Genomic DNA, 25,343 nt, shown 5'->3' with positions numbered 1-25,343 from the left:
GGGGGTTTGCGCACACTGACAGCAGAAGTGCTCATTTCCTTCCTTCCCACCAGCTGCTAACCCCACTCTCTCATCCTTATCCTCTGTTAGATACAAGACTAGGTGACAGCAGAAGTGGGGTAGTCAGGATCTGGGCACCTCTCCTTCACTCTGTGATACTTACGATATGGTACACCTATTGAATCCTCAGATATTCAATCTGACATGCGATACCTAATCTAATTTTTGCTCCATAGGTGACAATTTTTGCTGCTTAACATCCTATCCTAACAAGTGGGATTGATATATTGTAATATTCTCATATTGTGATTATTTACAAATTATTTGGAACATCTATGCATGCTACGTTATTATCAATCTTTTCCCACAGGTATTAGGATATGACACTTTTACTTGTACATATTATATTGCAAGTTGGTGCATGAGGGATTCTCCGTAATATCCTATGATGACATGTGGGATTGATATATTGTAATTTCCTTACATTGTGGTCATTTACAAATTATTTGGAACATCTATGCATGCTACTTTATTATCAACTATTTCCCACAGGTATTAGGATATGACACATTTTACTGGTACATATCATATTGCAAGTTGGTGCATGAGGGATCCTCCGTAACATCCTATCCTAACAAGTGGGATTGATATATTGTAATATCCTTACATTGTGTTTATTTACAAATTATTTGGAATATCTATGCATGCTACATCAATTTTATCCCACAGGTATTAGGATATGACACATTTATCTGTACATATTGTATTGCAAGTTGGTGCAGGAGGGCACTCTATTTGTGTATTCATTTACATTATAAGTGTCAATCATTGTTCTGGCAATTCTCCGATCTATAACGATCTATAATTATATATGGTCACATTTATTTATGTATATCTGAAATATCTTCTATGAACTGATTGACCTTTATCTTTCAATATTCGCCATCGTTCAGTATATTTTACTTTATGAGAATAAATCTCTCAAAAGTTTCCTTTTAGGCATATATCTGTCAACAGGTACAGATAACACACATGACACATGACATTTTTATATACTATATATCGTACGTCAACCCTACATTTTAGAAATATAACCAATAAAAGTTAAATTTTAATTATCCTTTATTTTCAGTTATATCTATTTGAGTGCCTCCAAGAAAGAGTCTTCTTTTTCTCCTTTTTCTACATTATTTCACAAATCCCAGATTTTGGGCTATAATACTTAGATCCCAGGAATAATTTGGGTAATGCGATAAATATTATTTATTTATTTTTTAAATACAAATAAAGATGGTTAAACAGGCCACATCTCTACACTGGAAATGGTTAGTTGGCTAGACTGATAATGTAATGCAATCTGCTATTTTCTAAAAAAAAGTTTTCATTTGCTGAAAATACGACCTAAGAAAAAGTGGGACGTCCAGGGTCACTTCACTAAATCGGCTTCAGATTTTATTCCCTATATACTGTACCTGACTGCACAAAAAGCACTTTCAGGCTCTACACTAGTAGGTGGAATAGACAGTCGGTACTGGTATACATGTTCCAAATGGTGGCTTCCAGGGGCATATCTTTACTTTGGCCAGGATGGCACTTGCCAGGGGTGCCGGGCGACAGGGGGACGCTGCCCAGCAGTGCCACCCTAGCAACACATGCGCTCCCCTGTGGACAGTTATGTGGTGCTGGGCACCCACTGCGAAGGATAGTTCACGAGCGGTGCGCCCGGCTGTGCTGTCCTGTCCTTCCAGGCAACGCTCCTGACCTGAACTGAAGCGGTCACCTGGTGGGCGAGCAGCGCTGCCGCTTGTTGTGTGACAGGGAAATTATGTGTAATGATGTCATCTCGTCAGCACGTCTCATCCCTGACTCAAAGGGGAGCATCCGAGCACATATATATATATTGGGGGCGATTCAGTTCAGTTGGTCCCGTATATATTCAATTTAGCGCACTGTTAGGTCGGCTAAAGGATTTCGTATTGCACCCTACTGAGGATGCGAGAAGAAATGCAACGAAAGTGTTTTCTGGCTTAGCGCGGCACTAACAGCCTCCTGGCCGGCACTTTAGTCGGAGAATGCCGGTTCCCGCAAGTAGACACCCATGTTAACTCGCGAGAACAGGCATTCCCCGACTTAAGTTGTAATAGTCGGACTAAACTGTACACAAAATTGAATAGCTCTGGGACCAACTTCCCGGCGCTATTCAACTCGCGCTGAATTAAATTGCCTCCATTTGTTATCACCATCATCTTTATATTAGGCAGAGTTACATGATGATCAGGGAATGTTCAGTAGTGCCCTTTTTGTAGAGAATATAACATACTGAAGGCCGTGCACTAGACACAACTGTTTTCTAACTCGTACCATCTGCGACAATTGCGCCAATATAATTTTCAAGCGTCACATTAAAATCATTTAAACATGTTTTCAAAATTTCAAGACACTTTTCTGCAGTGATTGATCCGTGAACTCTGACCAGACCCAAACTCCAGAATTTGTTTTGGCCATGTAAGATAATATTCACATGTCTATTATTATAAGCAGCAGAGGTCCATTCATCAAATGCAGCAGAAAATTCCCCCCAAAACATTTTAAAATTACTTGTTTCCTGGATGACTTTCGATTTCATCTTCAGCCAGGGCATAATTCATAACTCTATTGCGTATGTCAGTCGGGGTGGAAGGTAAATGAACATAGCCTTTAGCAATCAATAACTGCCTTAAATCCTGTGATATAGAAAACATGTTGACACCAATCATTCTAAAGGTACGTATCCACTTAGCGTCTGTGAAACGAGTGCACGATTATGACATTGTAATCGTGCATCGTTTCACAGTCTGTGATGTGCCTACACTGAATGATCAGTCGTTGGTACATCATTCATCCCCGAACATAGGCAACCTGATGACGTCGTCAGGTTGACTAACATGTTTGGGAGATGATAGATGTCAAAAACTACCAGCGGGCACGTGCATCGCTGGTTGTTTTTGACGTTAAACTGTCCGATTTGTGCCCGACTTTCAAACGATTGAACGACAACGACGTCGTTATCGTTCAATCACCTGGTAAAATTGGGTAGTGGATATGCACCTTAAAGCTATTATTTGCACTAACGTTACATCTAGTGATGTATTTTCTGAAAGCCCAAAACCATTGGAAATTTTTTGTTTTATAGGTCCTTCATCAATATTCATTTCACTTGAACTTGGTATGACTATGGCCTCTTTTGGTCGTACTTTTATGTTTGGCAGTTAAATATGTATCCAAACCTTTTGTAGAACAGCCCGAGGTGTGTAAAATAGCAGTGCAAGTTTAGCATTTTGCTGTCTGATTATCAACAGCTGTCAAAAAATTAAACCAAGCAGACGTCTCACACATATCTTTTTTATGAGTAACGTACAAATTTGGGCTTTTTTTGTGCTGTTGCATAAAACAAACTCCAAAGTGGCACTCTGAAATGCAAGTACAAAGTGTGTGTTTTTTTTACACTAACGCAACTTTATTTAAATTAGACAGTAATTACGGATTATATGGTAATGGTACTGTAACCAGAAGCAGTTTAAGGGGTCTATTTACTAAGCAGTGTTAGGAGACAGAGTGAAAAGTGATAAGGAAGTGATAAGGTACCAGCCAATCAGCTCCCAACTGTCATCTCACAAGCTGTGTTTGAAAAATGACAGTTGGGAGCTGATTGGCTGGTACCTTATCACTTTCTTATCACTTTTCACTCTGTCTCCTAACATTGCTTAGTAACTAGACCCCTAAGTCTTTTTATATCAATTTGCTGCTATTAAGCACCAGACAACAGCACACCAAGGGCCTGATTCAGAGGTGTACGCAATATGCCGATGTTTACGCAGTTGAGCGATCATCAGTAAACTGTGCATGCGCCTAAGTCACACAGCGCATGCATCAAGGCACATTAACTAGACGCTCGCAGCGACAATTTACTCGCAGTGTGATAGACAGTCAGTGAGCACTTGGGGCAAGTAATGACAAAAAACGCAGGCGTGTCGCAACTGTGTCTGGGGCATGTCAAATCCTGCGACTGCGATCCTGTATGCAAGGAATATGGCTCCGGCGTCTCAGTTCCAACGCCCATTCTCCGGGAAGCTAACCCAGGATTGCAACAATCAATTGACCGATGCTCCATCTTTGTTACGCAGATGCTGCGACGTCTTACGCAGGTGCTTGGGTTTGCAATGAGCGTCTCAATACATCTCCTATATGAACAGTACAACTGTGATACCAGAGAGGCAGTGTAATATTTGTATAAATAATTTATATCAATTTGTTGCTATCCAGCCCCACCAGACAACAGCGCACCAAGGGCCTGATTCAGATTTGCACGCTCACTGCGACTTGTGCGCAGCGGAAATGCAATAATATGCTAATGTGTAAATGGACACCTCCTGCGATCCGCTACTGCATACGAAGATGCAGCATAGGATCACTCTGCGTGACCATTGGTCAAGTGTAGCTGTGTACAAAGATGCAGGCACTGGCTTCAGTATACCCAGAAAACAGGGCCGACACGCACCATATGGTGGCAGCCTATCAGCCAGTCTGCGGCATCCAGGCACTGTGAGCGAGCAGGAGGAGATCTGCACGTTTGCAGTACAGGTCCTGTGCATACGCAGATCTTCAGACATCGGACTTGTATGCGAACCATCGGGGTGTTGTACAATTTTGAATTGGGCCCCAAGTCCACAAATAAATTTCCCCAATGGCCACACTTTTACATGGAGTCCGCAAGAAAAAAGTAATTTGTACACAAAAGTTTTGCCAAAATATGCAAATGTTGCTGCCGCTGGGATATGTATTGAGATGTCCACAGGAGGCTTTGTAAATCCAAGCAGCTGTGTGCTACAACGCAGCATCGGCCGCAGATCAGTCGATTCAGACTTTTGTGTAATCCTAAATTCGTGCAGAATGATCACCGATTCTGGAGCCTATTTTACTGCGTACAGGATCACAGGCAAAGACACCTTGAAAATGGTGGTGACACGCCTGCATTTCAGTCACAATTCTCCCGTTCCTGTCCACAAACGGCCCCTGTCTGTCTCATGTCATGAGTCTTTCTGTTGAAAGTGCTGCTGCAAGTCGGCAACAGCCAGAAATACAAATAGAAATGTCCCCAGGACCCCCATACTCCCACTTTACTCTGAGTCACTCTCAACAAAATGTGATCAAAACTCAGAAAACAGTGGCCCTGATTCAGAGCCGGACGCTCTGACAGAGCGCTCGCTCTGAATCAGGGCCGTCCCTCTGAATTTAAGAGCGGCCTCCTGGCCGCTCGCATAGCGAGCGGACAAAATGATGATCGCGATGGTCAAGACCATCGGGCTTGCGACGAGACCCTTGCGGTAGGGTCTCGTTGCCGCAAGCCCTGGAGTGCTTTTGGCTCTATCAGAGCCAAAAGCACTCCCACTGACATCACTTGTGATGTCAGTGGGGCCAGCCCCAGACGGTAGGCGTTCCCATGGGAACGCCTCAGTCTGGGCAGCCATGCCCCTGGCACGCCCACCAAAGCGGACGTGCTGTCACTCACCATCGACAGCACGCCCCCTTTGGTGCGAGACCCATAATGACGGCTTGGCCGTCGTTATTCGGGTCTCGCGCATGTGCATGTCGGAGCCGCCTCCGTCGTGCGCATACGCACTTGGCCAACATCGACCCGCTCGCGAGCGGGTCTGAATTAGGCCCAGTGGTCGCAGGTTTGACTGCATTCCCCATCTGTATTAAGCCCATACTTGACTACTCTCCTGGAACCTGCAAGAAGCTCCCGATTTCCCGGGTAGTCCCCCGCATCCCCGGAAGAGTAGTCACTTCTCCCGCATCCTGCCCACTTCCCAGTGAAGTGGGCAGAATGGTATGAATTTTGCCGACAACACAAGGGGCGCGCATAGTGTGCGGGGCCTAATGACGCAATTCTATAATATGCTTTATTCGCAGGATTTCCCCACGAGGGGCTGAATGTGATGCATAATACATCCTGCCCTCAGTCTCTCTTCTCATTACTACTACTGTCTACTGCAGACCCCAGTGGCTGTCTCTCTCTCTATAACTAGCCAGCTAGGACGCAGCAGGAGAAAGTGACGCGCTTTATATAATACTAAGCCCACCACTCACTCCTTTCCCGTTGGCAGAAGCCCTCCTTGCCCGCTTCAATGAGTGACAGAGGCAGTAGGGCAGCTTGTGAGTCACACATGCTGCATCCAGACCTGCCGCTCGCGGATGTGGTCCCTATAGACAGTCACTGAGAGTGGCTGTATCAGTGACAGCAAGAATTTGTTAACACACGTATCGCAGGCGAGATGCGATGCATGCTTGCCGGCATTGGTAACACCGTTATGCATGGCGATCACCGCAAAGGACCTGTCGGTAAGAGCGGCCCTTTGCGATGGAGGGACTTCCGGGTATATGACCCAGACATCCCTCCAGCGTCCTTCTGCGCATGCACAGAAGGACACACGTGCCGCTGGGGTTGCTGGGAGGGATCCGATTGGATCCCTCTATTAGCACTCTCCCGATAGAAGCCCATAGGCTTCTATGGGTAACGCCATCAGGAAGATGGCATTACCCACCGCAACCAGTCCCCGGGGGAAAACTTGGCACTCTGGGGCTTTGTGCATATGAGAAATGCGGTCAAATACGCATTTTGGGGGTTTGACCTCATATCTCCCCTTGCTGCATCCCGTCTGGTGCCAAAATCCCAGGGAATTTGGGCATCCAAAACTGACTGGGATGCCGGGGTTGGTATTTCTAATCTAAGTACTATACAGTACAACTCCTATTGTGTTGTGTTTTCTAATTTGATTTTACAGAAACACTTTTTTGCATCTTCAATAAGAATTTAAAAGGCACAGAGGGCAATGGTAAGAAATGTGACCTCTCAAAGGGCAGCTGTTGGTCGGCATGGAAAAATAGGGACATTTTTAGAGATTTCCACTATGGGCTGGTCTCTAAAACCTGGAGAAATCTCTGGAATCAACAGAGCTGGTCATTTACAGGTTTCTCTCACACTCCTCCTGCAGCAGAGGCTCCTGTGTAATGTGTGTATGTCTGAGTCCTGTGACTGGGTAGGTACAGTGTTTTATAACCACTATCTCGCTCATTTACAGTTACTAACATTAGTATATATACGTGACTATGCGCATGCGCATTCCGGATGAACTGAAGCTATGGTCACGGCACAGGAGAATGACAGCGTCGGCTTCACCGCATCATGCTGCGCGCCGGAAGTTTCGGTTTCCATGCTGTGCACAGTGCCGTACAACGGAAGGGGATCTATCTCATTCCGTACAGCAGTGACCTTCCTGGCTGCCTGTGAGAGGGAGCAGAGCACGGGAGCATGCTGAGGAGTCTCCTGCTGACCTGCGGGAGGAGAGGGGCCGGGATAAGGGTCAGTGACACCCCTAGTGCTTTTATGGGGCGACTGTCATCCTGCTGTCATATGGGCTCTTCACTTGCAATAGGGTTAGACAGTATGCTGGAAGCAGTCATATATTTCTGCATATGTGTGTGTGTGTATATATATATATATATATATATATATATTACATACTGTGCTGTGTGAGGGGACATAGCCTAATCTCTTATATTGAAATATGGGCGCTTTTCCCCCTCAGGAGCGTAGTGCATACTGTCAGTGTTGGCCGTGCACGACGCCATGATGTGTGTGGTGCGGTTACATCCTGCAGTGTTTTCATTATTTTGCTGCAATAAAATGCTCCAACTGTAAAGGCCCCCATACACGGTGCGATAAAGCAGCCGATCTGACGGATTGGTACGATTTTTCTGCTATATTGCACAGTATGTGGGCATGATATCGGCCAGTGAGCGCACCCGTGGGTTGTACATAGCACCCCCAGATCTTACTGCATGTTCATTGATCTGGGGATGCAATGTGTGATCTCATGCAGCGCTGTGCGGGTGGGGGAGGGGGGAACTGGCATATTGATCGGCCACCTGATCGCTCCGTGTTGGGACCACCTGATATGTCGGACGTTGGATCCCCTGTCGCGGCTTAAGAGCTGGACTGGGGAAAGCTGAAGGAAGATTTGTATTAAATATAAAGTAAATCATAGTATGTAACAAGCACATTACTGTTTGTTACCACTGTTTACACTGTTGTGAGAGATCGGCATAGAGTGGGGGCCGATATCAGAGTTGTACGTGGCTCAGTTGCAAGCCCACTTGTGGCTGAATGGGTGTAACTCCTATTTCCCGGAGGGTAGATGGACCTGACCACCGAGTGCGGGCTGGGCCAGCAAATTGCATCATTTGCCCCCTGCTCCTGAGATGCATTGCTGAGAATCGCAGCATCACTTACAGGAGGTGGGGTTACATTGCCGCTATTATGGATCTCTTGCACCAGTTATAGGGTTAATGTGCGTGTGCTGATAATAACAATTTGCTATTTGGACAAGGGGATTTTTAGGAGCAGTACGGCTGCATAGATGCCAGCTGCTCTGCATGTGGGCACAGTGTAATTGTGACTGACTTGCATGCAGCTATAAATCGGCAGCAGAGTGGGCAATTTACTTGACTGAGTAATGAATTGCGTCAACATTTATCACATTTCATTTTCTTGCAGCTCTTCTCCTCTTTCTCCTCGGAACCTGCCATTCCACCAAACCTTATTCTGCCCACTGGACTAAAAGATGGACCTATTAAAAGTATGTGATCTAAATGTATACATTTTTTATTTCTTAAAATGACTAATGTAATACAGTAAGGATATTCATTTCACTGTTAGAGTATTACACTGCTTGGTGGGATGGGCCTGTAGGGCTGGCTGCACTCAGGTAGTTATGGTGCTGTATACATTAAGCAGCTGTACATGTAGTGATCATTGACCTGGATAGTAAATGCTCCTTAATACACAAGTTTAATTGGATGACAAACTATGAAGTTTCCTTGTTCTGTTTTCAGTCTGTCACCTATGTGAAAAGGTGTCTATATACTTTTATAGGAATATTCTATTTTCCTGCAGGTTTTTTTAGGTTATATTATGGGCTGAGTGTGCAGTGTGGGCTAAATAGGTCTATTTTGCAAATATAACCCCTTAGTAGTCATTGTTGTCTATATACACTCTTTGTAGAATGTATATAGCACTCGCTTCGTGAGTAGATGTCGCTGTAGTCGGGGGTTGGTGTACGCAGCTGGCTGTGGAGTTTGTTCACCAAACCTTCGACTCCAACTCCTCTATTTTACTACTGTCTGACTCCTTCATGAACGGGAAATGTATTTTTAAGTAAGACTTTACTGTATAATGATGTAATAGCACAAGGCATTGTCGCCACCATCCCGTAAATCATCAGTCTAATTACAGTGATTGAGAAGCATGCAATAGTTTCACTGTAAGCAAAACAAAAAAAATGCATTTGCTCACTTTGCTTGCAATGCTACATGGTATGTTCCAAAAGTGCAATTTGCTCCAACTATAAATCAGGGCCATCATTAGTACTCACCCTATCCCTCTCTTGCACACGCAGGGGGGAGGGGGGGGGGGGTGTTCTGAGTACATAGAAACCTTCCCTGACAGAACGATTTCCTCCTACACTGGTTGGTTACAGTGTATTTCCCCACAAATCACATCATTAGTTAGCGAGTGGGCGGGGCCTAATGATACAAGGTGCCCGTCCCCATTAGCAGCTAGCCTTCTGAATCAAGAGTAAGTATATATGTGTAATCTAGTGTGTGTATACTGTATGTATGTGTATATATATATATCTCTATCACACACCCCCTCCCCAGAAAATCCTATGTTTGCCCCTGCCACTTGTACCACTACCAACACGCCTGTACATGTGTTAATGCGATCACTGATATTTCTAATGTGTATCTGGCGCCCTGGTACGCAGTTTTCCTCTGTCGGGACAGCATCCACCACCCCATTGTTAGTAGGTTTGAACTTGTGAGCATAATTTTATATAATGCACGATTGATATAGAAACAGATTAGTGTTAGGTTTTTTAAGTGATTTGCTGTGCGTATTTTTACACACAGATCAGTTTTTACAGATCAGTTCAACGTTTACATTAGATACACGTCTTTGCATTGAACCCAGGGAGCCAGCCATATCCAGGAATGCACGTTATTCACTAGATCACTGTCTCACGTCTAGGGAAGCCAGTCCTGCCTCATTTTTTATCAATTCCGGGATTGGAAAAATAATCTCAGTCCTGGGATACTTGGGATTGAGTTGATCAATGAAAATATTATTATTCTGTATTATTCTAAGATAAAAATGAGTAACTAATACAAATAAAAGTGTGAAAATGACTTGCGATCATTAACATTTTCAAAATACAGGTATTAAAGTCTTTAGGCAAACTTAAGTAAGTTATCCAAATATCAACAGAATGAAATAACATTCATGGCTCAGCAGCAGCTCCAGATCACAGGACAAATATAAAACTTTCATGCAACCCCCCCCTCCCAGCCAGCCCAGCCCCCACCGGCCCACACTAAGAAGAACCTGGCTGTGTGTGACAGTGTGTTCCACATTCCCTTGACTCACCCTGTAGAAGTTACAGCTGGGTTGCTTTGCTCTAGTCTCCAGGCTTCAACAAGTTTTGCAGAGCCAGAGTGCATGGTCAGGCAGCATCAGGCAGTGGCACCCACTCCCACACCAGCCAATCAGTCCTCTCCTCCTCAGGCCGCACTGGTGGCGCTCACCTCAAACTCAGACAGGGTCCAGGGAGTAAGATTGTCACTGTCAGTCAACCAGGCCTCTGTTTAACATCAATAGCTTTCGGACGCCACAGCAGACTCCAGAGTGGGCGAGCACGACTGTGTATGGGGCGGGCTGGCATGTGGCTGCTGCGCAGCTTGATCCCTATGACGTCACAGGCAGCTGTAGGAGGAACTAGTGCTCAGCGCTGCCCCTGGACTGAAGAGAAGATGCGCAGCTTAATCCTGAAAATCCCCGGATTGGAGGCACCAATCCTGGGGTTCAGGTCCTGGAGTTTTTTTCTGCTAAATCCTGTGGTTCCTGCAGTCCCGATGCCGGGATTTCCCTACTCATGTCTAATTGATTTCTCTAGTTCCAATTTAATTGACTGCATATATTTATATATGTGATGGTTCTAATTTAAACTGTCTGAGTGTTCCTGGTGTCGGAAAACACTGTTGTAAATTCTGCTTGTTGGGAAACTGTACCAGAACAAGTGCTACACACACAATATTACCTAATTGTGCTGTCATTCTCTTCCGCTTTTTCCTAATGCTTTAGTTCTACGCCCTCCCGTGGATCTCTCTAAACCTGTCCTGCGAGCGTGTAAGATTCCAGTTCCCTCTCACTTGTCGCCCACAACAGTTTGGTTGGAGTCCTTAAATAGCCACCCCGAAGATGAACTGCAAGGTCTGGTCCATCTACACCCTGATGTGTTCAATGTCCCTCCCAGGTCAGATGTCTGTCTGTCTGTCTATCAAATTAACAATGTAGCAATAGGTGGTTCTGGTGCATTTACACCTCAGCAGTGTTCCAAAATGAAAATGCACAATATATAAAACAAATATATATAGTGCATACTGTAGTGTAATTTAGTACTTTTAAAATAGAGAATGGAAACTCACCATTTATGGATGACGTACAGGCATTGGACAGTTCTTACAACGGTATCACGGTATCCTTCTCTGGTCGCACAAGTAACGGAAAGTGTTTATTTCAACCGGGAACCCGTGTACCTATTTGCCCCAGCTGTTTTTATTACAGGGTTCTCCTCTTGTGTTTGGTTATTTCTGTCATTTATATGAATGACTAGACCTCATGCACATTACTTAGGTGGATGGTATTCTGACGAGCTGGGTGGATTATTATACTCTCCTTTTGGCCGGTTTCAATGAGCTTTGGACATTAATTTTTAATACCCATTGTCCATTGGTTAATACTGATGAAAAGATACAAGGTATAAAAAAATATTCCAATGACTTCATGATTAGTTCTTTTAAAAAAATTACTTTTTTGAAGTAAAAAATACCAACAAAAAATACAGTATAAATGTGGAGAATAATGAAATGATAGATCAAATACCATTGGAGTATTAGCAAAAAAAAGCTGTTTTTGTTATTCTTGAACAAATAATGTCAAAATTAGTTTGGGGTTATATTTCATGTGAGATAAGATTTAACACATTTTAGGACTTGGCGAGGATTAGATGATTGTTGATTATGCCCTGATATATAAATACTCAGGAAGATGGTGTGCTGTTTTGCTCCCTCAGCTATATTATGTAAATGTTTGTTATTATACAGTATATATACATCCAAGCTTTGTTTCCTTTTTTTTTTTTTTTAGGATTGATGTCATTCATCAAGTTGTAACATGGCAGCGAAACTTCAAAAGAATTGTAAGTATCCCAGTTTATTTTCTAAGGTTCTTCTACCCAGTGGAAAATGTAGCTAGCGCTCTAACGTACAAGAGAGGACATATGTAGCTAGCGCTCTAACGTACAAGAGAGGACATATGTAGCTAGCGCTCTAATGTACAAGAGAGGAAGGATATATGTAGCTAGCGCTCTAAGGTACAAGAGAGGACATATGTAGATAACAGCGGTTTGGGTGCTGCACATATCCCAGTTATATAACAAACTGCAGCTGAATTCACTATTACACATTAGTAATTGACCTAAATGGCATTTCTGGTATAATAAGAGTGTATGCATGGCGACATATGTCCATAATGTGGTCTGTGGCACAACACTGTGTAAATGTACATATGGAGCAGAGATTATTAACTATACTGTTATATTTTCCCCTGGTATAGCCTCTGCCACTCACATAATCTGGGACAGTTAGAGGTGAATGGCATCATTTGTATGCTTGGTGTTGGGTGTCTTAGCGGGCCCTGTTTTCCCTGTACACTTTCATATACTGTAGCTAGTTAGAAAGGTGGTGCTACTTTAATTTGCTTTTCTCTGTGGCAGCGCAGTCGTATAGTGCATCCGGAAAGTATTAACAGCGCTTCACTTTTTCCACATTTTGTTATGTTACAGCCTTATTCCAAAATGGAATAAATTCATTTTTGTCCTCAAAATGCTACACACAATACCCCATAATGACTACGTGTAAAAAGTTATTTTGAGATTTTTGCAAATTTAATAAAATGAAAAACATGAGAATAATAAGAAATCACATGTACATAAGTATTCACAGCCTTTACTCAATACTTTGTTGCTGCACCTTTGGAAGCAATTACAGCCTCAAGTCTTTTTGAATATGATGCCACAAGCTTGGCAAACCTATCTTTGGGCAGTTTCGCCCATTCCTCTTTGCAGCACCTCTCAAGCTCCATCAGGTTGGATGGGAAGCGTCGGTGCACAGACATTTTCAGATCTCTCCAGAGATGTTTAATCTGATTCAAGTCTGGGCTCTGGCTGGGCCACTCAAGGACATTCACAGAGTTGTCCTGAAGCCACTCCTTTGATATCTTGGCTGTGTGCTTAGGGTCGTTGTCCTGCTGAAAGATGAACTGTCGCCCCAGTCTGAGGTCAAGAGCGCTCTGGAGGATTGTTTCTGTACATTGCTGCTTTCATCTTTCCCTCTATCCTGACAAGTCTCACAGTTCCTGCCGCTGAAAAACATCCCCACAGCATGATGCTGCCACCACCATGCTTCACTGTAGGGATGGTATTGGCCTGGTGATGAGCGGTGCCTGGTTTCCTCCAAACGGAACGCCTGGAATTCATGCCAAAGAGTTCAATCTTTGTTTCTCATGGTCTGAGAGTCCCTCAGGTGCATTTTGACAAACTCCAGGTGGGCTGCCATGTGCTTTTTACTACGGAGTGGCTTCCGTCTGGCCCTTCTACCATACAGGCTTGACTGGTGGATTGCTGCAGAGATGGTTGTCCTTCTAGAAGGTTCTCCTGTCTCCACAGAGGAATGCTGTAGCTCTGACAGAGTGACCATCGGGTTCTTGGTCACCTCCCTGACTAGGGCCCTTCTCCCCCGATCGCTCAGTTTAGACGGACGGCCAACTAGGAAGAGTCCTGGTGGTTCCAAACTTCTTCCATTTACGGATGATGGAGGCCACTGTGCTCATTGGGACCTTCAAAGCAGCAGATATTTTTCTGTACTCTTCCCCCAATCATGTTCAATCAACTGAATTTACCACAGGTGGATTCCAATTAAGCTGTAGGAACATCTCAAGGATGATCAGTGGAAGCAGGATGCACCTGAGCTCAATATTGAGCTTCATGGCAAAGGCTGTGAATACTTATGTACATGTGATTTCTTAGTGTTTTTTTTTTTTATTTTTTTATTAAATTTGCAAAAATCTCAAAAAACTTTTTACATGTTGTCATTATGGGGTATTGTGTGTATAATTTTGAGGACAAAATGAATTTATTCCATTTTGGAATAAGGCTGTAACATAACAAAATGTGGAAAAAGTGAAGCGTTGTGAATACTTTCCGGATGCACTGTAATGGCCAGGGTGATCTGCTTGTAGTTTAATACACTTATATACACTTTGACCAAACACCAAATTGGTGAAGTCACTCATTGGTGTGGCCAGTGTGTCACGGCAAGGACTTAATATTCTTTATTATTTCAGATGTGCATATAAGGCATACTGCCACGTATAGTTTACACTGCAGTGCAGAAAGACTATTTTATTTTCCGTAACACGATTATTTCAATTAGATATAACGCCAGGAAAGGCTGGATTTTCGGGAAGAAGGTTTTTCTCCTCTCAAGAGTTTGACTTGTCCGCTACACTGAGCTTCTGAATGTCAGAACTTGTCTTTATAATTGGACACTTTGGGCCTGAATCAGAGCCGGACGCTCTGACAGAGCGCTTACTCTGAATCAGGGCCAGTCCTCTGTTTTTTTTGAGCGGCCTCCTGGCCGCTGGCATAGCTGTGGTTGACCACCCACAGCTATAGCGAGCGGCCATGATGATGATCGCGATGGTCAAGACCATCACGACCATTGGGCTTGCGACGAGACCCTTGTGGTAGGGTCTCGTTGCCGCAAGCCCAAGAGTGCTTTCGGCTCTAACAGAGCCGAAAGCACTCCCACTGACATCACCTGTGATGTCAGTGGGGCCGGCCCCAGACGGTAGGCGTTCCCATGGGAACGCCTCCTTCTGGGCAGCCACGCCCCCGGCCTGCCCACCAAAGGGGGCGTGCTGTCACTCAACATCGACAACACGCCCCCTTTGGTACGAGACCCGGAGCGACGGTTTGCCCGTCGCTATCTGGGTCTTGCGCATGCGGACTACGGAGACGGCTCCGTCGTGCGCATGTGCACTGGGCCACCATCGACCCGCTTGTGAGCGGGTCTGAATCAGGCCCTTTGTCCCTCCCAGGTGCCTGTCTGCTGGATAGCACGGTTCTGGAAGTGATTCCACTAATACAGTAAAAAGCTTTAAACACGCAGTGACGCATGTAACAAAGACTGTCCCAATATCCCATCACTCCCACCAGTAATTTAAGTAATAAATGGGGATAAAACTATAAACCGTATTATAGGAGAACCCTGAAAAATGAATAAAACAGAGTAATCCTACAGTACAGGCAGGTTAGACATTGATGGGAAGTCCTTACGAAGCCAGCCTGCAAAATCCTGCATAGATTGAATTTAATCCCGTAAAGTAGATGTATATGGTGTAATGGGCTTGGCGGCAGGTAGGTGCATTTGCATAGATACAGATTTTGTGGCTCCTAAAATAACCTTTGTTGTCTAACGAGTGTGTTGGATGTTGCTTTATAAAAATGTTCATTGTTTGGGTATAGTTAGCGTTTAGCAGATTAAAAACCTATTTACTTCTCTCAACAGCAAACACTGGTCACATAATAATGCCCGGCCACTGTTTGTCTGCCGTTACATAACAATACATTGGCCTCCTTTTGTACACAGCCTCCATTTACATGCAGAGGTTGCTGGCTTGCTCATACAAGTGAATTGCTTGCTAAGCTGACATCTTTGCTGATGTCACTTCCTCTTTCCATGTACAGGCACCTCTCTCTCTTACACTGCTCCAATGCTCCCTCACATCCTTCCTTAGGGGACGACTTTGTTTCTTTCTCTGTGTTACATCTTCCAATCAGTTCCTCCTCCACCCATCTGCTGGTTGTGCGATTACAGTGTAAAGTACTTTGTTTCTTAGAGTTATGCCAAGGCAAAGACTCGGGCAGAGGTCAGAGGAGGAGGCAGGAAACCCTGGAGACAGAAAGGCACTGGGCGAGCTCGGCAGGGAAGCATCCGATCGCCTCTGTGGAAAGGAGGTCAGTCTTCTACATCAGTGGTTCTCAAACTCTGTCCTCAGGACCCCACACAGGTCATGTTTTCCAGGTCACCCAGCAGGTCCACAAGTGTATTCATTATTCACTGACACATTTTAAAGGATCCACAAGAGGAGCTAATTATTTCACTTGTGATTCTGTGAGGAGACCTGGAAAACATGCACTGTTTGTGGTCCTGAGGATCGAGTTTGAGAACCTATGTTCTACATTAAAGGCACACGTCACATGTTTTTTTATATAGTGAAGTTAAAGGGAAAAAGTGTGTATCTATGTGTGTATATATCACAGGCCATTTGAAGCATCCCCATTGTTCTTGTCTTTCCGGAGAGGTCTTTCCCTACAGTATATGTGATATAAATCCTACACGTCTGTATCTGCACCACTTCTCTCCTTATTTTCTCATCTTATCAGACATTTGCTACAGGTGGGGAAGGATCATAAGGACAATGTTTGTATATGGTGACTGTCCCTGGTTCACGCTATCGTACTACATGTACAGATCATTAATGTAACTCTTACAAGTAGGTAGTCGTATAGTATCACGCTGCTCAGGGAGTAAGTAAATAGGGTGCTGATAAATGACTCTCTGTGTAGTACTGTTTTGCATGCTGACCCATGGTTATCTGCAGGTAGGGAAGGATCAGAAGGACAATGTATATGGTAACTGTCCTTGGTTTACGCTATTGTACTACATATAGATTTTTAATGTAACTTATTACAAGCAGGTAGTCGTATAGCATCATGCTGCATCAGGGGTGCTGATAAATGACTCTGTGTAGTACTGTACTGCATGCTGACCCATGGTTGTGTGTTGTCTGCAGGTGGCATTGCTCATGGTCCCCGGGGCCCGACAAGTTATTATTACATGTTACCCATGAAGCTCCGTGTTCTGGGCCTGAAGACTGCATTAACCACAAAGCTGGCTCAGGTGAGGTGCCGAGTACCCGTGTATAGTGCTGCCCGCTTACACGCCTCTCTCTGTATGTTGTGCTGGTCCTGGGGATCCCGTCACCTATACATCACCCTAATCAGACACATTACAATAAGGTTACTCCAGTGTAGTGGGTTAGGAATGGAACGTGGAGCACATTTCCATCACATTCTCTGGTAACCTGTGGCTGTAATTGTTTCCCCTGCAGAATGATCTTCATATAATCGATTCTATTGAGATCTCCTCCCCAGACCCAGAGTACCTTATTGAGCTCCTAAAACAGCGACACTGGGGCGAGTCCGTGCTGATAGTGGACAGGTATGTACCTGTGTGGGGTGTGGTACAAATGCGAACAGTCATGTCAACGTACAGATGTGTCCTTTACACATCTTTGCTGCCGCCGCGCTAGAAAGCCCCTCTCTGAACGCCAGTTCCCGTGAGACTCTTCTAGTGCTGGACATCTTTTTTTGCTGTATTCAATTAGACGCGAAAGCCATAATCGGCGAAAAAGTTTTGCCTATTGCCACTTATCCCCTGTTCAGAACTTATCTCCAAATTCAATTCCACCCGGAATTCGCCTAAGTGGAAACTTAATGCAATATAATAGGCGAAAAAGTTTCTCCTAAGAATAGCAGGTAAAAAGAGGTGCAAAATCTTTATTTTGGGTCCAAACGTGGGGAAATGATCCAGAACTCTTGGCACAGTCCCCCAAAGGCCAAATCTTCCACAAAAAAAACCCTCCATAAGAACACCCTAAAAAAAAAGTACTTTCATTTTTGGGGCGAAAAAGTGGGGGACAAGCATAAAAACTAGTGAAAGACTTCTTGGGGGTCGGCAAGGATGGGCCAGTTGTGTTTAGGATTGTAGGTGCATGCCGCCGGTGTGTGTTTGACGTTTTTTAAAAGTTCACATTAGAGACCTAAAAATATACTAGCACCCATTTTCAAGTACCCCAAATTTAACTGGAATACTTGTTTTCACCAAAAAATACAGCTTTACGCCATTCTTCACCACTTATGCAAAGACGCTATTAAGAAGCAATTTAAAACAACGTAAGTACCCCAAACACCTTTATTAGGGCTATTAGTACACATCTACATTGATTCCCTATGTTCGTGCATCATTTTAATGGGGGTACAGACTGATTTCCCAAATTGTGACAGTACTTTCCGCCTGTTCCGCATTCGCCGCTTTCAGTTTTCGCCTATTTAGGAATTGAGTAGGGCGAAAAGCGGAGACGCGCACGGAAAGTTTTGGCCTCTGAAACAGGTAAACGAGGCGGAATGTCAGGACAGTCGAAACCTTTCCGACTTTTCGCCTCTAATTGAATACGGCCCATTGTCTCAATGCGACTAGGACACACCAGCAGACTGTGCTGGTTAATTTGATATGTGGCCACATCTTTCCATGTGGCGTTGTGGTTCATATACAGACTCGGACACACACAGATATACAGTCAGGTCCATAAATATTGGGACATTGACAGAATTTTCATATTTTGGCCTCTATTCACCACCACAATGGCTTTGAAATGAAACAAACAAGATGTGCTTTAACTGCAGACTTTCAGATTTAATTTGAGGGTAATTACATCCAAATCGGGTGAACGGTGTAGGAATTACAACGGTTTCTATATGTGCCTCCCACTTTTTAAGGGGCCAAAAGTAATGGGACAAACTAAACAATCCTAAATCTAACTTTCACTTTTTAATACTTTGTTGCAAATCCTTTGCAGGCAATTACAGCCTGAAGTCTGGAACGCATAGACATCACCAGATGCTGGGTTTCATCCCTGGTGATGCTCTGCCAGGCCTCTACTGCAAATGTCTTCAGTTCCTGCTTGTACTTGGGGCATTTTCCCTTCAGTTTTGTCTTCATCAAGTGAAATGCATGCTCAATCGGATTCAGGTCAGGGGAGTGACTTGGCCATTGCATAACATTCCACTTTTTAGCCTTAAAAAACTCTTTGGTTGCTTTTGCAGTATGCTTCGGGTCATTGTCCATCTGCACTGTGAAACGCCGTCCAATGAGTTCTGAAGCATTTGACTGAATATGAGCATATAATATTGCCCGAAACACTTCATAATTCATTTTGCTGCTTTTGTCAGCAGTCACATCATCAACAAATACAAGGGAACCAGTTCCATTGGCAGCCATACATGCCCACGCCATGACACTACCACCACCATGCATCACTGATGAGGTGGTATGTTTTGGATCATGAGCAGGTCCTTTCCTTCTATTCTCTTCCCATCACTCTGGTACAAGTTGATCTTTGTCTCATCTGTCCATAGGATGTTGTTCCAGAACTGTAATGGCTTTTTTAGATGTTGTTTGGCAAACTCTAATCTGGTCTTCCTGTTTTTGTGGCTCACCAATGGTTTGCATCTTGTGGTGAACCCTCTATATCCACTCTTGTGAAGTCTTCTCTTGATTGTTGACTTTGACACATATACACCTACCTCCTGGAGAGTGTTCTTGATTTGGCCAACTGTTGTGAAGGGGTTTTTCTTCAGGGAAATAATTCTTTTGTCATCCACCACAGTTGTTTTCCGTGGTCTTCCGGGTCTTTTGGTGTTGCTGAGCTCTCCGGTGCGGTCTCTCTTTTTAAGAATGTTCCAAACAGTCGATTTGGCCACACCTAATGTTTTTTCTATTTCTCTGATGGGTTTGTTTTCATTTTTCAGCCTAATGATGGCTTGCTTCACTGATAGTGACAGCTCTTTGGATCTCATATTGAGAGTCGACAGCAACTGATTCCAAATGCAAATGTCACACCTAGAATCAACTCCAGACCTTTTACCTGCTTAATTGATAATGAAATAACGAGGGAATAGCCCACACCGGTCTATGAAATAGCTTTTGAGTTGATAGTCCCATTACTTTTGGCCCCTTAAAAAGTGGGAGGCACATATTGAAACATATTGGTGAATAGAGGCCAAAATCTGAAAATTCTGTCAATGTCCCAATATTTATGGACCTGACTACAAGTCGCAGGTGCCCGACGCTAGCAGAGTACCACTGGACCTGGCGTATTGAGGCTAAATGTATGAGGACACATCTGTATGACCGTGTTGACAGTCGACATAACCGCAACCTAAGTTTAAATCTGTAATGTTAACATTGTGAACGTCGACATAATGACTAGCTCAACATTATATCCATGTCGACATTTTAAATGTAGACATGTTCACTGTCGACATTTAGACCACGTCAACATTCTGGCCATCTAATTCCCAAACATGTGCCGTATTCAATTAGTTTCGCACCAGTGATACTTTTTCACCTGCCGGACCTTTCACCTACATCGCGTATTTTAGCCGCGGAAACTTATCGTGCGCATACCCGCGTTCACCCTTTTCAGTTCCAAAAGATGCGAAAATGGAGAAACACGATGTCTGAATCGGGGAAATCAGCCTGAACCCCCCAAAAAGATGCGCAAACTTTGGGGATCAATGTAGTAGTGCCAGATTAGCCCTAATGAAACAGTCTGAGGTACTTAAGTTCGCACAATTGCCACTAATTAGCGTCTTTGCACAAGTGGTGAAGAATGGCATAAAGCTGTATTTTTATGAGAAATAAGTAGTCCTGTCATATTTGGGGTATCTGAAAATTAAAAGTTGCCTAAGTGAAGTTTTAAAAAACTCACCATCAGCAATTGCCTGCAATCAAAAAAACACCTCACCCCTACTTGCAGACCCCCCCAAAAAGTCTATTTCACTAGTTTTTAAGTTTATACCCCCACTTTGCACTTCTTCTCCCCCTTTTTCAAAGTGCTTTTTTGGGGTGTTCCTCACTTTCTTTTAGTTTTTTTTTACGCAGTTATCCTTTGGGGGCTGTTCCAAGGGTGCACAGTGGTTTCCCCACCTTTGCACCCCAAAATAGCGATTTTGCACTTTTTTTCTCCACCTGTTCATAGGCGACTCTTTTTCGCCTATTACATTACATTGTGTTTTCACGTACGCGAAAAGTGTTTGCAATTGAATACGGAGAAAAGTTTCCACCTGGCGAAAAGTCGCAGTTGCCGGTACTTTTTTATGGATTCTGACTTTTCACGGTTAATTGAATACGAGCCCATGAGTTGAATGTTTGTACTGTATGTTGTAATATCCATTCTTGAACAGCAGAGGGAGATGTGGCCCATCTGCCAGTTCCTCAGTATTGCTTGATAACTATGGGACTGATTCAGAAAACGGACAGTAATGCAAACGCAACTGCATACTTTTGTGGATCTCAGTTGCTAAAATATACTAATGCCTTCTAGTGCACAGCCTCGCATAGGGACGCCCGCTGCTGCCCTCTCATATCCGTACGACAACAAGCAACAGCGTAATCATCGATGCACAGCAGGCAGCCATGCAAGTCTGACCAGCCGCAGACTCTGCACGCCTATGAAACTGCTTTTAAACGGTCAGACGCCTGCGTTTCCCTAGCCACCCCCCTGGTACCTCCCCCAAACGCTGACTACCTGTCACTCACTTCTGGATCCTCTGTGCAGCCATAATCACAGACCAATCGCTGTGTGTGCACAGTGCAGCTTAGATGCATGGGCAATGGCTAACAATTGTTATATCTGTGTAATAATCTGAGTTGCGTCCATCTCTGAATCAGGCCCTATGTACAGTGCTGTGACTAAATGCTTATTGTGTGTGTGTGTGTGTGTGTGTGTGTGTGTGTGTGTGTGTGTCTGTGTGTGTGACCTTAGTCTTTGTGCAGTTTCTTTATCTGTGACCCCGCTGTGCTTGTGGAATAAATGTATCCTGGTATTATTGGTGGTGGTGACGTAGGGGTCCTGTGGGGGATTCCCCTCCCAGCAGAGTATAATAATGTCCAGCAGAGGACATAGGGTTAATTGGTGTTGAGGATTTGGGGGAAAGCTGAGTAAAAGTGAATAGTGTATAATGAAATAATAGGTGATTTGCTTCGTCTGTGTTCAGGGTCACACATCTCTTTCAAGTAATGTTACGTCATTTCAGGGGTTAACAAAGCCTAGATCATCCCCTATCCTGTGTAAGGTGCTGCACCATACATAGGAGGCTGGTGACGGAGGTGCATACGTGAGACAGGGTAGAGGGAGCCCTTACAATGTAGAGTACGCCTTTACTTTCTGGCAGTGTGTGTTATTTAGATTATTGTAGTTTTCTACGTATTAACCCCTTTTCTGTAAACCAGCAGAGAGTATGATACGTGTGTATATTTAGTGTATTTTTTACTGCAAAGTCCGATGTAGAGATGGTAGAAACCACATTACGTTACACGTCAGTGACTGTGGGCTGTAAGGGAGAGTGGGCTGCATGCAATCTCCCCCACACCCACTATATTAACACGCCAGGCCCAAGTGGTATCATGCTATATGTGCTTTTATCTACCTGCTCGGAAGGACAGTGACCACATTATAAAATACTTTAAAAATGTAATCACAGTATAATTGTATACTGACACCAGTCTTATAATAAGCGTGTGCTTTGTGTAATTCATATTGTAGACAATAACATGCTTAAATGGTTGTCAGAATAATCTCTCGGTGTTCTATTGATATTGGAAATGAGACGTAAGCATGTAAAGGGAGTTTTCATACACGGTGCAGAGTTCTCTGATGGCTACTTATGTCCTTGTGTAACATGAGACCGGCATTATACAGGAGAGAGTCTCCCATATCCAAATATTCCAAAATACGGAATAATTTTAGCATGACTGAGATAATGAAACCTTTGATTTTTGATGGTTCAATGTACACAAACTTTGTCTAAGGCACAAATTATTAAAAATATTGTATAAAATGACCTTCAGGCTTTGTGTATAAGGTGTATATGAAACATAAATTAATTTCATTTCTGTACACAAACTTTGCGTGAACCACAAAATTATTGAAAATATTGTATAGAATGACCTGCAGGCTGTGTGTATAAGGTGTATATAACACATAAATGCATTCTGTGTGTATATTGGGGTCCCATTCCCAAGAGATCTCATTATGATATGCAAATATTCGAAAATACGGAATATTCCGTTATCCAAAATACCCCTGGTCCCAAGCATTTTGGATATGGGAGACTCCACCTGTACTGCATTAGGAAGAATTGTCCATAACTGTGCACTGATTTATCCCTCCATTACACTTGCCTTATTTGCTCTCTTTAACAGCAGTGAAAATATGCCAGAAAACATCTTCAGTGCAACAGTCAATTTAAAGAAGATAAATGTAATCCCAGCCGTAGGTAAGAATGTGATGTAAATGTATCTTTTGTGGGGTAAGGGTTGAATAAGAGGTAACATTAATGGAAACGTAGCCTCTCCAATCACACAGTGCCACCAAGTGGTGATAGACTGAATTACAACAATGGCCATTTCTATGCTGAGCATATTATTGTTGTTATTATTTCTGTTGATTTGATTTGTAAGGTACCACATTGTTCCATTCCTTTGGGGAAAATAGAGACATACTTAAAATAGGGACGTACAATGTAAACAAAATACATGCAGATATGACAGAATTGGAATGGGATAGCTCCGCCCATGATAGAAGATGCAGTCTAATGGGGAAAGGGCACAGCTAAGACCGTAAGAGTGAGTGTGGCCAGTGGGTGATAGCACAGTACACAGGACTGACCAGTACTATGGTATAAAGGTAGCAGGCTGTAGGAGAGCCTCAGTGAGTGTGGCCAGGGGGTGATAGCACAGCTGTGAGGAGTGACCAGTACTATGTTATAAAGGTAGCAGGCTGTAGGAGAGCCTCAGTGAGTGTGGCCAGGGGGTGATAGCACAGCTGTGAGGAGTGACCAGTACTATGTTATAAAGGTAGCAGGCTGTAGGAGAGCCTCAGTGAGTGTGGCCAGGGGGTGATAGCACAGCTGTGAGGACTGACCAGTACTATGGTAGAAAGGTAGCAGGCTGTAGGAGAGCCTCAGTGAGTGTGGAAGGGAATTTCTTAAGTCAATAGTGAAACAATAGAAGTCTTGTTGCTGGGAGTGAGAGGTGTTTATCAGAGAGGAGGGGGAGAGACAGGACTGATGGTGTGAGAAGAGTGTATTTACAATACAAGTGTAGAAGTTCCCTATAGCAACCAATTCTAGCAATCATTTTATAGACTGTACTTATAAATGCTAGCTACAAGGCGATTGGTTGCTATGGGCGACTTTTCCACTTGTTCTCTCTAGAAGGTCTGATATATCTCCCCCATTGTGAGCGAGTGATGGATTCCTTTGCAGATGTGGAGCACACAGAGAGAGAGAGGGGGATATCAGTCTTGCTGCAGCATTTAGCATGGATTGAGGTGGTTCTATTAGGGAATGCTAGATAAGAGGAGGTTGCAGTAGTCCAGGCAGGACATGATGAGAGAATGCATACGTATTAGTTGCACCTTGGCTAAGAAATTATGCTAAAGATATTGGTGTCTGACAGTACTGGGGAGAGACTGGATGTGTAGAATAAATCAGAAGGCAGAGTCAGCTGGCTCTGGGAGGAGGAGGATAATCTGTGTTTGGGCATGTTGCGCTCTAGATAGCATTAGGACATCCATATGGAGACTTTATATCATCACACTTTTGTTTATTTCGCTCAAAGTTTAAATATTGCAAAGAATCTATGATCTGCACGTAAAGAACAGCAGTAGTTGAGTTTAAAAGGACTGGTTTGAAAGCTTCAACCAACCTTAATTGTGATACATAACCCCCTGGCTGAATTGCTACAGCTATTGCCTTTTGTTCCAGAGGCATTACATTCTGAGAGACCTTTCTTGAGCAGTCATGACCTGCTTCCACAGAAGCTCCTGGCTGCTCGCCATGTGGTCCATTTAGCCAGCGGGTATTTCCTCCTGTTTAGTTGCATCCCCATAACCCTCTAAGCCTGTGGTCACCTCTCTCCTCTCTCGCTGAGCCAGGTCTGAATGTGTACAGCATGCTGAAGCACGATACTGTTCTGCTGACAGTTGGAGCCGTGGATTTCCTAGAAGAAAAGTTACTGTGGCAAGATTACCGTTACACCGCCCTGTACCCTTTCAGTTTGCCATACAGCGATTTCCCTTGAGCAAGTGCAGTTTTTGTTTGCTTTTTTTTTTGTTGTTGTTGTAAATACAGATACATTTTTGAAATAAAAGTGCAAATATTTCCACTGTGACTTTGTATTCTGACTGACCCATGGGAGGCCATATCCATGAACTG

General features: G+C 43.8%; 1 protein-coding gene across 1 annotated transcript; it reads left to right on the top strand.

Moving 5' to 3' along the window:
- The first annotated feature begins 7,222 nt into the window (after window positions 1–7,222).
- Window positions 7,223–25,299, top strand: MRPL4 (mitochondrial ribosomal protein L4). Its single transcript, XM_088479992.1, has 9 exons — window positions 7,223–7,402; window positions 8,597–8,678; window positions 11,240–11,411; window positions 12,305–12,356; window positions 16,118–16,235; window positions 17,075–17,181; window positions 17,393–17,502; window positions 23,329–23,402; window positions 25,064–25,299. Exons 1-9 carry the CDS (start codon window positions 7,352–7,354, stop codon window positions 25,207–25,209), a joined length of 912 nt encoding a protein of 303 aa, XP_088336118.1. The 5' UTR covers window positions 7,223–7,351; the 3' UTR covers window positions 25,210–25,299.
- Window positions 25,300–25,343: the final 44 nt, after the last annotated feature.

This window comes from Taudactylus pleione, unplaced genomic scaffold (genome assembly GCF_031769625.1).
Source record: "Taudactylus pleione unplaced genomic scaffold, aTauple2 ptg000248l, whole genome shotgun sequence".
Lineage (NCBI taxonomy): Eukaryota > Metazoa > Chordata > Amphibia > Anura > Myobatrachidae > Taudactylus > Taudactylus pleione.
This window is presented reverse-complemented; position numbering and strand designations above follow the sequence as displayed.